This window comes from Anomaloglossus baeobatrachus, chromosome 6 (genome assembly GCF_048569485.1).
Source record: "Anomaloglossus baeobatrachus isolate aAnoBae1 chromosome 6, aAnoBae1.hap1, whole genome shotgun sequence".
Lineage (NCBI taxonomy): Eukaryota > Metazoa > Chordata > Amphibia > Anura > Aromobatidae > Anomaloglossus > Anomaloglossus baeobatrachus.
In genome coordinates, this window is record NC_134358.1 from 113574913 (window position 1) to 113589352 (window position 14440).

Below are 14440 nucleotides of genomic sequence, written 5' to 3' on the forward strand. Positions count from 1 at the left end.
TCCCAATTTTTGGCTGCCCTGCCTAAGGGCTATACTATAATACACCCACTTCCTGACAATGGACACTTAATGTTTTGAGGCCCTCATGCACGTCTCTATCCAGGGACAACGTGGAGCCTCCCAATTTTTGGCTGCCCTGCCTAAGGACAATACTATAATACACCCACTTCCTGTCAATGGACACTTAATGTTTTGAGGCCCTCATGCACGTCTCTATCCAGGGACAACGTGGAGCCTCCCAATTTTTGGCTGCCCTGCCTAAGGGCTATACTACAATAGACCCACTTCCTTACAATGGGCACTTCAGGCTTACAGGCCATCATGCACGTCTGTATGCAGGGGCATTGGTGAACCTCACAATTTTGGACTGCCCTGGCAAAGGAAAATACTACAAAGACTCACTTCCTCAAAATGGGCACATTAGACTCAGAGGCCTTTATGTACGTCTCTTCTCAGGGACATCGGAGTGCCACACAATGTTTTCACGTAAAATCTTTCATGTAATCTCCAAAAGTAACATACACCAGCTCTATCTCACTATTGGGTATGTGCCCTTAACATTTCCGCCATGAAAATTCATTTTGGTGTCATTTTGGAAGGTGTTCTGGTGAGTCCGTAAAAATGGCGTAAAACGCGGACAAAACTGTTCACAGCTGTGACTTTTGAGTGATAAATGCTTCAAGGGATCTTCCCCATGCTGTTGCCATGTCATTTGAACACTCTTCTGAGACTTTTGTGCCATTTTTAGGGTTTCTACATGCTGCCAGGGGTCATTTCACAAAAATACTCGGGTCTCCCATAGGATAACATTGGGCTCGGTGCTCGGGCCGAGCACACGAGTATCTTGGGATGCTCGGCCAGAGCCTCGAGCACCCGAGCTTTTTAGTACTCGCTCATCACTACTGCTTATAATTTAAGCCTCTATTAAAAACCTTTTTGCTTATGGATTGAAATAAACTCTCCAGGTATCTGAAAAATCATATTGCAGTGATAGTTTCAGTTGGCATTAAATATCATATGCCTTGAAGCATCACTTAATATACTATACTAGATTTAATAATTGCTCTACTACCGGCCGGGGTACTGCAACCAGACACCTGGTATCTGTTTGCTGCACTATCAATTACTTATTCTTTATTTTTACTTTTATTTTTATTTCTACCATAAGTGGTTTATTCTTCTTTCTTTTTCCTTGTTCTATTGTGTGAATTGTTTTGAATAAATTTGTGTCTAAAACAAGGATAGCAATAAAAAGTATAAAATATTAATAAAAAAAACTCTTATCAGCGCTGGTTTATTGGGGATTTTTTATTTTAAAAAATCTCAATTAAAATTCATTTCTGATTCCAGGCAAATTAAAGGGGATTTTTTGCCTACAAACCTAGCTGCAGATTTAATGGTTATTGGGGTCAAGCACTAACAATTGTCTGTAGACTACTTGGTATATCCATCCAGGACTGTATGCAGAAGTTTTTTGCCCACCAAAAAAATGACATGGGCTTCGCCATATTTTTGTATGCTAGCCAGGTACAGCAGGCAGCCACGGGCTGCCTCCAACCCCCAGTTGCCTATTTGTACCCGGCTGGGAATCAAACATATAGGGAAGCCCGTTTTTTTTAATTATTTCACTTATTTCATGAAATAATTAAAAAACAAATGACGTGAGCTTCGCCCCATTTTTATGTCCAGCCAGGTACAACTAGGCAGCTGGGGATTGGAATCCGCAGCACAGGTTAGCCCGAGGTTTCTGGGCGCCTCTGCTGCGAATTGCAGTCCGCAGCCGCCCCAGAAAATGGCGCTCTCATAGAAGCGCCATCATCTGGCGCTGTATCCAACTCTTCCAACAGCCCTGGAGCCGGGTGGCTTGTTGGGTAATCATGAGTTAATACTGGCTTTGTTTTACTAGCCAGTATTAAGCCAGAGATTCTTAATGTCAGGCACGTTTGACCCGGCCATTAAGAATCTCCAATAAAGGGTTAAAAAAACACCACACAGAGAAAAAATACTTTAATAGAAATAAATACACAGACAAATTAGAGACTCCATCTTTATTACCCCCTGTCAGCCCTCCACGATCCATGGTCTTCTGTCTTTCTCGTTCAACAAATGCAGCTCTGCTCCATCACTGCTGCATGGGGGAAGATGCTGCTGCTCCCCGTGCAGCCTTCACGGAGTGAAGGCTGCACGGGAAGCAGCGTGCAGCCTTCATTCCGTGAGTGATCAGTGCTGCTGGCTGTCAGCGGTAACGCTGACAGACGCGTTACCATAGCAACGGTGCTCCCGGAGCCGCGGTTAGCAGTGACGTCACCGCTAACTGCGTTGCTATGGCAACGGTGATCTCCGTTAATGACCGGCTGTGTCAACCGGTCCCTAACGGAGCGGGGAGTCGACCGTGTGCTAGAGCATGTCGCCGGTACATGGCGATACACAAATGTGCACCATGTACCGGAGAGATGCACTCGCAGGTCCTACATGACGCGTCATAGTCATGTGACCAGTCTGTAGCCAATGAGATAATAGCCACGTGACTGGTCACATGGCTATTTTGACGTCACGATAGGTCCTGCATCACTGCTGGCAGTGCTGGTCACCGGGAGGATTCAGCGATGATCGGATGGAATAGCGGCAGGAGACAGAGTGCAGGAGGGATCGCGGGGACCGGTAAGTGTTATGGCAATGTTTATTAACTGTTTGTGTACATTTATCATGCATTTTTATGTGTTTGTGATTGCCTCCCATTATATCCTATAGGTTCGAGTTCGGTTCGGAACCGAACTCGAACGGGACCTCCGTTCGACGAACCGAACTCGAGCCGAACCACGGCTGGTTCGCTCATCTCTAGTGGAGAGTTAAATTCCAGCGTGTCGCCACATCGCATTTCAGGCGATGAACCGGCAGGCCGAAAGATTTCTGGAGCGATGCAAGTCGCTCAGCTGCGGCGGTTGAACGGCGGAAGTGAGCAGACAGTTTTCGTGCCCTGGTCAGAAGGCCATCTAGGCCGTGATAGTGTGTTAAAAATTGCTGGACAACAAGGTTCAACACGTGAGCCATGCAAGGCACGTGTGTCACCTTGCCCAGGCGAAGGGCCGCACCCAGGTTTGCAGCATTGTCGCACACGGCTTTACCAGGCTGCAGGTTGAGTGGAGACAACCATTTATTAAACTCAGTCTCCAGAGCTGCCCACAACTCGGTCTCTGTGTGACTCCTATTTCCAAGACATGTCAAGCTAAAGACCGCCTGATGCCGTTGCGCTCTGCTGCCAGCATAGTAAAGAGGGGTGCGTGATTCCTTCTGCGCAGTGAGAACGCTGGTGGCCTGACCAGGCTGGCTTGGGGTGGAGGTGGAGGACCCAGATGAGGTGGAGGAGGCAGAAGCAGTGGCGGAACTTGGACAGACAGAGGATTGACACACAAGTCGTGGGGACGGCAAGACTTCTGCAGCAGACCCTTCACCATCTATCACCATAGTTACCCAGTACCCAGTCAGCGACATGTACCCTCCCTGTCCATGCTTACTGGTCCAAGCATCGGTGGTGAAATGCACCCGTTCACACACAGAGTTTCTCAAGGAAGTGGTGATGTTGTGTGCGACATGCTGGTGTAGCGCGGGCACACCTTTCTTAGAGAAGTAGTGGCGACTGGGCATCTGGTACTGGGGCACAGCGACAGACATAAGGTCTCTAAAATCCTGTGTGTCCACCAGGCGGAAAGGCAGCATTTCGGTAGCCAAGAGCTTACAGAGGGATAAAGTTAACCTCTTAGCTTTGTCATGCGTCGCAGGAAATGGCCTTTTATTTGTCCACATCTGAGGGACAGAGATCTGGCTGCTGTGTGTAGATGGTGTTGAGTAGGGTGTCCCTGGAAAAATGCAGCTTTGTAAGGAAAGTGCAGGCGTAGACATGATGTTGCCTTCATCCAACATTGGTGCTATCGATGTCTGAGAGAGCTGTACACACGTACTTGTTTCCCCTTCCAAACCAACTGACGACCTACCAAGCAAACTGCCTGTTGCGGTTACAGTGGTGGAAGTTGTGCGTGGAAAACCAGGTGGGACAGCTGTCCCCACAGTCCTAGAAGATGAAGAGCTCGCGGATGCACTGGAAAGGGCAGGCGGGGGATGGTTCGCTCCGCTAGGCCGCATTGCAGCACGGTGAGCTTCCCACTGGGACATATGATATGTTTTCATGTGACGATTCATGGAAGAAGTTGTCAAACTGTTGAGGTTATTCCCTCTACTAACAGAATCACGACAAATTTTACAGATCACATAATTTGGGCGATCTTTTGCTATGTCAAAAAAGGACCAGGCTAGGCAAGGCTTAGAGGGCATGCGACCTGCTGAGCCCCCCCGACTAGTGCTCAGAGGCAGAGTGGTGGCTGAGGATGCAGTTGTAGACGTGCTACCAGTGCTCCGACTCTGTCCAGGAAGGCGCAAGGTAACTTCGTCGTTGGTTGCATCCTCCTGCACCGCCTTTGTAGACCTCCTCGAGAGCCTGACTGTGGGTTGACAGTAGGTGGGATCTAGAACTTCCTCATCAATTGTTGTGTTTGCACTCCCCTCACCCTCAGACTGAGCCTCTTCTTGCCCTGACCGAATATTTAAGTTATCATCCCAATCTGGTATCTGCGTCTCATCGTCATCAGTATGTTCCTCATTGTCTATAACAACAGGTGTTACAGTTTGTGAAAAAGGGTCAACATTATGCTCAGAAACTTGGTCCTCACGGCCTGAATCAGAGTCACAAAGGTTCTGGGCATCACTGCAGACCATTTCCTGGTCTGTACTCACTGTAGCTTGGGAGCAGACTTCTGATTCCCAGGCTATAGTGTGACTGAACAGCTCTGCAGACTCAGCCATCTCAGTTCCACCATACTGTGCAGGGCGGATGGAGACTTCAGAGCTGGGAGAATGCAAGTGTGATTGGGCTGACAACTCAGAGGACTGGTGTTTTTTGGATGCGGTAGTTGAGGTGGCGGAGAGGGCACTTGTTGGACCACTTGAGATCCATTCAAGCATTTTTCTTTTTTGGCCATCATCTACCTTTGTTCCAGTTGTTCGTGTCCGTAAAAAAGGGAGCACATCGGATTGTCCACGGTAAGTAGTAGACATCTTACTTTTGCTGGAAGATGGTCTATCTTCAGCAGATGTTAATGGAGCTTTGCCACCTTCCCCACGGACAAACCCTTTTTTTTCTTTTCCAACACGCCTCTGTGACGACATGGACTCTCATGGGTTAAATTTTCTTAAAATTCAGCCAGACAGCATTATAAATTGTTTATAGATGGGGAGAAGTCCCTCATTGTTTTTACAAGACTCTTGTTGACTCAATGTAATTGTGTTGGCCACTGAAACCAGACGTATTGTTCTCCAGACTTTTACAGTAACCATTGTATTGTAGTTGTGTATTGCTAATGTGATTACCTTAGTAGCCATTGTTGAGTCTGTGACTTGCAGACTCCATGTAGATATCTTCAGTCTTTCTGTAGACATCATTTGGATGAACATTGTCCATGCAGCTTCAGATTCATCCAATGGGAGAGGCGCTCTTGTCCAACCAATCGATGAGGACGCAGTGTAGCTAAGTGGAAGGCTGTGGCTATAAAAAGGGACTTCTTTAAGCCACCAGGTTGTTGATGGATGCTGGTGGATCCAGTCTAAGCTCCTCTGAGCTGACTAGAGGATCAGGATTTCTTATGGCTTCAATCTAGGGACTCCGGTTCCGGTTGGAGAGCATATCCACAGCCTAGGGATTTCGACTCCGGCTGCCAGGATTGTAACATCATATCAGGGCTACCTAAGGAGAACACTCAGGTTGGTTGGGACAATCCGGTTACCTGGCTACAGACTTTACAGACCTAACACAGCTTCCTAAATCTGGCGCTATTCCTTTCTCGGTGGGTGCCCGCCGAAAGCGGGGTGCTGCTGGATTGGAGTAAGCGGCCCTGGAAGCTCTGAGGCATGGACATTCTAAATCCCTGGTGAGCCAGTGGAAGGGTGAGACTCTGTTGCCTGTTACATTTGTGTTTTGCTGGTTATGTGTTATGTGCCGTTAATTGTTTGGGGATCCAATAAAGTCTAATTATTGTGGTTCCCTCACCCTGTGTTGTCTGAGTAGTGTTACGCCCACGGTTAAGGAGGCCGGCGTTCAGTTGGGATGAGCCCTGAGCCACACTGTCTTTCTAAAGGCGGCGGGTTTTAGTGGACAAGAGCACCCATTGAGCCCCGTGTCTCCACAATACGCCTCTTCCCCTTTACACCAGCATCTGTCATTTTGCCACTCATTTTGATTGCGACAAGATTGTGCACTTAAAATGTGGTAGTAAAAATTGAGAGGTGCTGTAGATTTCAGCGGTGGTCTAGCTTTATTAACAGCAGAATAAACAACAATAATTATCCATGACAATGCAACTAAGGCCCTTAAACTGGCAGCATAGTTTGCTAGTATAATGGCTTAGTAACAATGAGTTTGAGTGTGCAATGCAGGCAGACGTGCTGCAAATATCTTTGCACTAGTGGGACAATACAGAAGTCCAACAGCCACGTTTAGGATGCCACTAGGTTTCCTCAGTGTTTGCTAGTATATTGGCTTAGTAACAATGAGTTTGAGTGTGCAATGCAGGCAGACGTGCTGCAAATATCTTTGCACTAGTGGGACAATACAGAAGTCCAACAGCCAAGTTTAGGATGCCACTAAGTTTCCTCAGTGTTTGCTAGTATAATGGCTTAGTAACAATGAGTTTGAGTGTGCAATGCAGGCAGACGTGCTGCAAATATCTTTGCACTAGTGGGACAATACAGAAGTCCAACAGCCACGTTTAGGATGCCACTAAGTTTCCTCAGTGTTTGCTAGTATAATGGATTAGTAACAATGAGTTTGAGTGTGCAATGCAGGCAGACGTGCTGCAAATATCTTTGCACTAGTGGGACAATACAGAAGTCCAACAGCCACGTTTAGGATGCCACTAAGTTTCCTCAGTGTTTGCTAGCATAATGGCTTAGTAACAATGAGTTTGAGTGTGCAATGCAGGCAGACGTGCTGCAAATATCTTTGCACTAATGGGACAATACAGAAGTCCAACAGCCACGTTTAGGATGACACAAGGTTTCCTCAGTGTTTGCTAGTATAATGGCTTAGTAACAATGAGTTTGAGTGTGCAATTCAGGCAGATGTGCTGCAAATATCTTTGCACTAGTGGGACAATACAGAAGTCCAACAGCCACGTTTAGGATGCCACTAACTTTCCTCAGTGCTTGCTAGTATAATGGCTTAGTAACAATGAGTTTGAGTGTGCAATGCAGGCAGACGTGCTGCAAATATCTTTGCACTAGTGGGACAATACAGAAGTCCAACAGCCAAGTTTAGGATGCCACTAAGTTTCCTCAGTGTTTGCTAGTATAATGGCTTAGTAACAATGAGTTTGAGTGTGCAATGCAGGCAGACGTGCTGCAAATATCTTTGCACTAGTGGGACAATACAGAAGTCCAACAGCCACGTTTAGGATGCCACTAAGTTTCCTCAGTGTTTGCTAGTATAATGGCTTAGTAACAATGAGTTTGAGTGTGCAATGCAGGCAGACGTGCTGCAAATATCTTTGCACTAGTGGGACAATACAGAAGTCCAACAGCCAAGTTTAGGATGCCACTAAGTTTCCTCAGTGTTTGCTAGTATAATGGCTTAGTAACAATGAGTTTGAGTGTGCAATGAAGGCAGACGTGCTGCAAATATCTTTGCACTAGTGGGACAATACAGAAGTCCAACAGCCACGTTTAGGATGCCACTAAGTTTCCTCAGTGTTTGCTAGTATAATGGATTAGTAACAATGAGTTTGAGTGTGCAATGCAGGCAGACGTGCTGCAAATATCTTTGCACTAGTGGGACGATACAGAAGTCCAACAGCCACGTTTAGGATGCCACTAAGTTTCCTCAGTGTTTGCTAGCATAATGGCTTAGTAACAATGAGTTTGAGTGTGCAATGCAGGCAGACGTGCTGCAAATATCTTTGCACTAGTGGGACAATACAGAAGTCCAACAGCCACGTTTAGGATGACACAAGGTTTCCTCAGTGTTTGCTAGTATAATGGCTTAGTAACAATGAGTTTGAGTGTGCAATTCAGGCAGACGTGCTGCAAATATCTTTGCACTAGTGGGACAATACAGAAGTCCAACAGCCACGTTTAGGATGCCACTAACTTTCCTCAGTGCTTGCTAGTATAATGGCTTAGTAACAATGAGTTTGAGTGTGCAATGCAGGCAGACGTGCTGCAAATATCTTTGCACTAGTGGGACAATACAGAAGTCCAACAGCCAAGTTTAGGATGCCACTAAGTTTCCTCAGTGTTTGCTAGTATAACGGCTTAGTAACAATGAGTTTGAGTGTGCAATGCAGGCAGACGTGCTGCAAATATCTTTGCACTAGTGGGACAATACAGAAGTCCAACAGCCACGTTTAGGATGCCACTAAGTTTCCTCAGTGTTTGCTAGTATAATGGCTTAGTAACAATGAGTTTGAGTGTGCAATGCAGGCAGACGTGCTGCAAATATCTTTGCACTAGTGGGACAATACAGAAGTCCAACAGCCACGTTTAGGATGCCACTAAGTTTCCTCAGTGTTTGCTAGTATAATGGCTTAGTAACAATGAGTTTGAGTGTGCAATGCAGGCAGACGTGCTGCAAATATCTTTGCACTAGTGGGACAATACAGAAGTCCAACAGCCACGTTTAGGATGCCACTAAGTTTCCTCAGTGTTTGCTAGTATAATGGCTTAGTAACAATGAGTTTGAGTGTGCAATGCAGGCTGACGTGCTGCAAATATCTTTGCACTAGTGGGACAATACAGAAGTCCAACAGCCACGTTTAGGATGCCACTAAGTTTCCTCAGTGTTTGCTAGTATAATGGCTTAGTAACAATGAGTTTGAGTGTGCAATGCAGGCAGACGTGCTGCAAATATCTTTGCACTAGTGGGACAATACAGAAGTCCAACAGCCATTATCCAAACAGCAGTGATCTGAATGCGCTGTTCCCGCACACTATACACTGAAATTTCATAATAGTGTGAGTCACAGAGTGACTTATACTATTACAGCGGAAATCCAGCTAGTAATTAGCTTGTCTTTTTGCTGCTAGAACCGTTCTCGAACGTATCTAGAACTATCGAGCTTTAGCAAAAAGCTCGAGTTCTAGTTCGACCTAGAACAGCCCCCAAAATCACTCGAGCCGCGAACTGGAGAACCTCGAACCACGAACCGCGCTCAACTCTAGTCACCACGCTGCGCTGCAGAGCTGTCAGAGTGCCGACAGACACAGCGAGGAGAATCATGAGAGAGCGTGCTGCTCCATCTCATCATTGCTCTCAATTGTATCGGCAACAGTGATGCCGATACAAATGAAAGCGTGATCCTTGGCGGAGGGAGGACGGTGACAGCGCGGGCAGTGGGCACCCCTGACTAGCGGTACACCACTCCTGCCACCGCGAGTGGGCCCCCAGGCAGCCCAGGGCCCCAGCATTTGATCGGGTTTACTGTAATACTGACAACAGATGTTATACAATATACACATTATTATATGCTATCTGATGTGTGTACACAGAATATCACCCTACTCTGTACACTGGATGTGGTATACCATGTACACAGATATACAATGCCCTGCACTGATCACACCTGGACCTACAGGACCTCACATATTCTATATGTAATATGGGCCATATAGTGTAATCTGTGCTGTACGCTCAGATGTGATCAGTGCAGGATCTGTGTAGTGATGTCTGTGCTCTCTGCTTCAGCTCAGTGTGAGTTATTGCAGGGGAGGGATGAGGCTGGAGCCGATGACCCGGCACTGACATCCCGACCTGATCAGCAGCAGTTCACACTCCTGCAATAACTCACACTGATCTCCGGCAGAGTGGCCGCTGACACTATGGAATTCCGTCTTGCTGCCTCCTCACTGCAGCCTCCTGCCCGTCACCATGATGGATGACGTCATACTCACCGTGATCCACTGAGGCCTCTGCTCCTCTTCGGAAAAAAGCAGCATCAGGCACGCGGTGACATCATCCTTGCAAACGCAGCCCACACAGCATGCAGTGGGCATGTCTGCAGCACAGTTACGGCCGGGATTGAAATTCTTTAAAGGTACAGTATGGTCCTGAACCTCTGCGGCATTAATAAAATGGTGCCCCCCCACACTGATGGTGGTGGGGGCCCCCTCAGAAGCTCTTGTGGTGGGGGCCCCGGGGCTGGAGCCCCACCTGCCCCGCCTATAATCCGGCCCTGCATATGACTAAAACCTAAGGAATGTACTGCATTTACCTAAGCATATAAATTCTTTTTTCAGATAAATACATGAATTTTTTTTGCTTTTAAAACTATGTTAGTAATGCACATTACATAATTTACAACACAATAAGGGTGGCTTAATATTGAAAAACGACAAGACAGGTTAATTCAGGTTGACATTCTGTATTGCATTATGAACTCACTAGAGGAGCTAACATCTAATACTGAACTCAGTTGTAGCTGTAAAAATCTTTTCCAACCTGTAAATGTTATGTTATCTAAGTGTGTGCTATTGTAAAGATTTAAGCAGCAAACTATAATTTTTCCACATTTACTACTGCAGGCCATGGTACAACACAACCGCGTGGAGCTCTTGTCTCACCCAGTTTGTAAAGAATATTTGCTCATGAAATGGTAAGTAGGTAGGATAATATACTATTGTTTATTTGGAATAATATTATTGAAAACCAAAATTAAAAGCACATTTTCCAGAAAAAGCAATGTGGTAGATATTCCTATTCCTACGATGTACTAGGAAAAACTCTCATACCTCTTTGAGTATAGATAATGAATGTTAATTGCAGCCCTATGTAACACCACAGATAACACACAGAAATAACAAAGTAGATGTTATATGCCAAACGAGTACAGAATTTACAACGTTGTAGAATAGAATGTAAATATTGTGCAATTTTTCTGCCACTATCAAATATAAATGTTTACTTTTCTTAACATAGATACACATGTAATAATCCTTAACTTCTCAGAAAAATTGCAACTTTATTAATAAAGCCATGTAGCATGTCATCTGACAAGTTAAAAAATACTAAATCTGTACAGAATGAAAATCAATATGAGTACATGAATAAAGCACCAGAACCATCATTAGAACATGAATATAACATCATACCGAACATCAGTACATAAATATAGCATCATATCCACTATTAATACATGAATTCAGCACCCAAACTATCACCATAAAATGAATGCAACACTTAACCCACTATTAATATGATTACAGGACCAGGGCCATCATTAATTAAAAAAACAGCACTAGAAAGATCATCTGTACATGAATATAATGTGAGAACCACCATTAGTACAATGATTCAACATTAGAACCTCCATCAGTACATAAATACACCACTAACATGAACATTGGGACATGTTCATAAATCAACATGAGTACACAAATATAGACCGAAATCCATCATCAAGGCATGAGTAAAGCACTAAATCCACCATCAGTACATATATTCAGCATGAGACCCATGAATAGTACAGTAATACTGTACCAAAACCATCATCAGTACATGAATATGGCACCAAAACTACCATTGCAACTTGAATACAGCATTAGAACCATTATTAGTACATAAACACAGCACCATAACCATCATTAGTACATGAATAAAACATAGAAACTATCAGCAGTGCATGAATTCTGAACCAGAACACCATCAATACATGAATACTGCACTAGAATCATCATCAGTATATGACTACAGCACAAGAATCACCATAAGTGCATTAATACAGGATAAGAACGATCATTAGTACAGTGACTTTTCACCAGAACAATCACCAGTACATGAATACAACATCAGAACCATCATCTTTGCATGTCTTTTATACTAGAGCCACCATCAGTACATGAATAATATCAGTACCATTGCTAAATTAATACAGCACCACAACCATTATCAGTACATGAATACAGAATGAGCTAATATCAGTAAATACAAACAGTTCTAGAACCAACATCAGTACATGGACATAAAACCATAATTAGTATCAGTTCATGAGTACATCACCACATTCGCCATCAGTACATGAATACATCACCAGTACTATAATTAGTGTTGTGCACATAACTCATTTATACACAAGTAATGGAAATAATAAAGCCTACAATAAAGAGAAGTTGCACCCACTCTCTACTGGTCCCTGTACAGACTAGAAAAACCCTAGCCACATCCATTCAAAAAAACACCTTGGACCTGGCTCCCTAAAAGGCCATTGAGAGGTTTCTTGTACCTCATGAGGAACCAGAGAAGAGTCCCCTATTCACAGCTAGCCAGTAGAGGGAAAGTGTTCAGAGGTATATGGGGACCAAAGGTGAGGAAACTGAGAGCACATGCACAAAGAGGAAAAAAATAGAATAATAAATTAAAGAAGACTAACCTCTTACCAACCTAACTGAGGGGAATGGAAAGGAGTTTGGAAGGCAGACAAGCAATCACACAGCAGAAATACAAACGGTGTTTGCATTGCAGAGTATATTCCTTTGACAAAGGTCTGGAACTCCTTAGCACTAATCCACCTAGAAGTATACTCAGCAAAGAAGTGTAGTTGTCACGCTCCCGGTGTCCCAGCAGCGCTCCTTACCTACTAAGCCAGTCACACCTGTGTCACACCACCGCTCTGTACCCACTGATCCAGCCTCGTCAGCGTACCACCACTCCTTCCTCACTGGTCCAGTCCATGCGTCCACCGGTCACGCCTGCCATTCCCGCTCATGCTCCCCAGAGTCCTGTTCCTAGTCTCAGGAGTCTGATTCTGACTAATGTTCTGTATAGGACCGGGCCGCGCCCACTCACCTGGTCTTATAGCCCCAGCACTGCTGCAACAGGAAATGACCTGAGGCTGTGCTGAGTATATAAGACTGGCCTCTCCATGTGGGCGGCGCCTGATCATCGCTTGTGTTTCTATGCCTTGTCTTGTGAGCTAGGTGCTCAGTTCTTTGTTCCTGTTTCCTATTACTGCCTTAAAGTACGCTGTGACCTTAGTGACCTGGTCCTGTCTTTGCTTCCTGATACCTGCACCCGTTCCTGCCACGTTAGTGCTCCAGCTACCGTGTACCCTGCCCTCCTGGTGGGGTGCTCGGTCCAGTGGATCCACCTCTTGGGCCTACCAGTCCTCCCCGGCCCTCACAGTAGTGAAGGGACAATATTTTTTCCCAACCCAGATTATAATAGGGCAAACATAAACAGGACAATGAAAAGTACATGATGAGGAGCAAGCCCAGAAAGGAAAAATTATGACAATTGGACCCATTAGCATTACAACCAAGAAGAAAAGAGCCATAGCTCAGTAGACAGGAGAACCGATGACGGAGAAAGAGGTTACTGGATCAAATCCAGAAATTGAGTTATTAAAATCAATATAAAAATACATCACCATATCCACCATGAATACAGCACCGAATTTATCACAGTGATCCATTGCAACATAAGGTCAGGCCCCACCTTATTCATTTTTATAACATGAACATAAAACTACCAGTATGACCTTAAAAACCTGAGGAGACTTTGAGAGTTATTGTTACCGTGGACCATTCAGAATCCACAAAACTAATTATGATGCAGAAAGTATCACAAATAAACATTTATATCCAGGTATTGTATGGTCAATGTCTTCCTTGATTGATGTAGTTCCCATACCTTTCTTCTACATCTGGTCCAGTCATCATGATTACTTTTCATATCCAATGCTTTTCCCTGCTGACTTACCTTTTCTCCAGCCTTCCGAAGCATATACCAAAAGGAGATACCTTAAAAATAACAGTATTATTATAATGCCCATGTAAAAAAAATAGTCAAACATGCTATGCCCTAAATCAGCCCAACACGTATATTTTTGAGTAAATAATTGCCTCGTACTGTGCTACTTACACAAACTATGACTCACACGCTGTCTCTCTTATGATTCCTGGCCTTTACATTGTCCTCTCCTATTAAATAAAATCTTCACTCTTTCCAACCTATGAAATCAATGCCTTATGAGCCTCCACACCATTACCCCTTATTTATTATTATGTTTTACTTATTATGCATTGTTTATTTATATCCATCATTTTTGGCAGTGTTTTACAGAGATTATCATCACTGTTCCCAATGGGGCTCACAATCTAAATTCCTTATCAGAATAGCTTTGGAGTGTAGGAGTAAAACCACACATATATGAGAACATACAAAGTTACCCCAGCAATGCAAAGCAATAGTGCCATGTCTGAGCCACCATGCTGCCTTGAATGAGCTATGACTGCCACACTGTCCTTCCTTATAAGCTTTAACCACCACACTGTCCTACCTTTTGAAATGATGGAATTATTTCCCCTCTGTACTGTCTCCTGTTTCAAAAACATGCACTCACCTTTC

The 14440-nt window shown here is 44.6% G+C and overlaps 1 protein-coding gene across 3 annotated transcripts in view; it reads left to right on the forward strand.

Annotated features, from left to right (window-relative positions):
• TRPA1 (transient receptor potential cation channel subfamily A member 1) overlaps positions 1–14440 on the forward strand; it is a 291437-nt gene that overhangs the window by 231628 nt on the left and 45369 nt on the right. For all 3 annotated transcript variants that reach the window (XM_075353178.1, XM_075353180.1, XM_075353179.1), the window contains exon 19: positions 10621–10691. In XM_075353178.1, coding sequence (XP_075209293.1) covers positions 10621–10691 — 71 coding nt within the window. The remainder of the gene's footprint in view (positions 1–10620; positions 10692–14440) is intronic.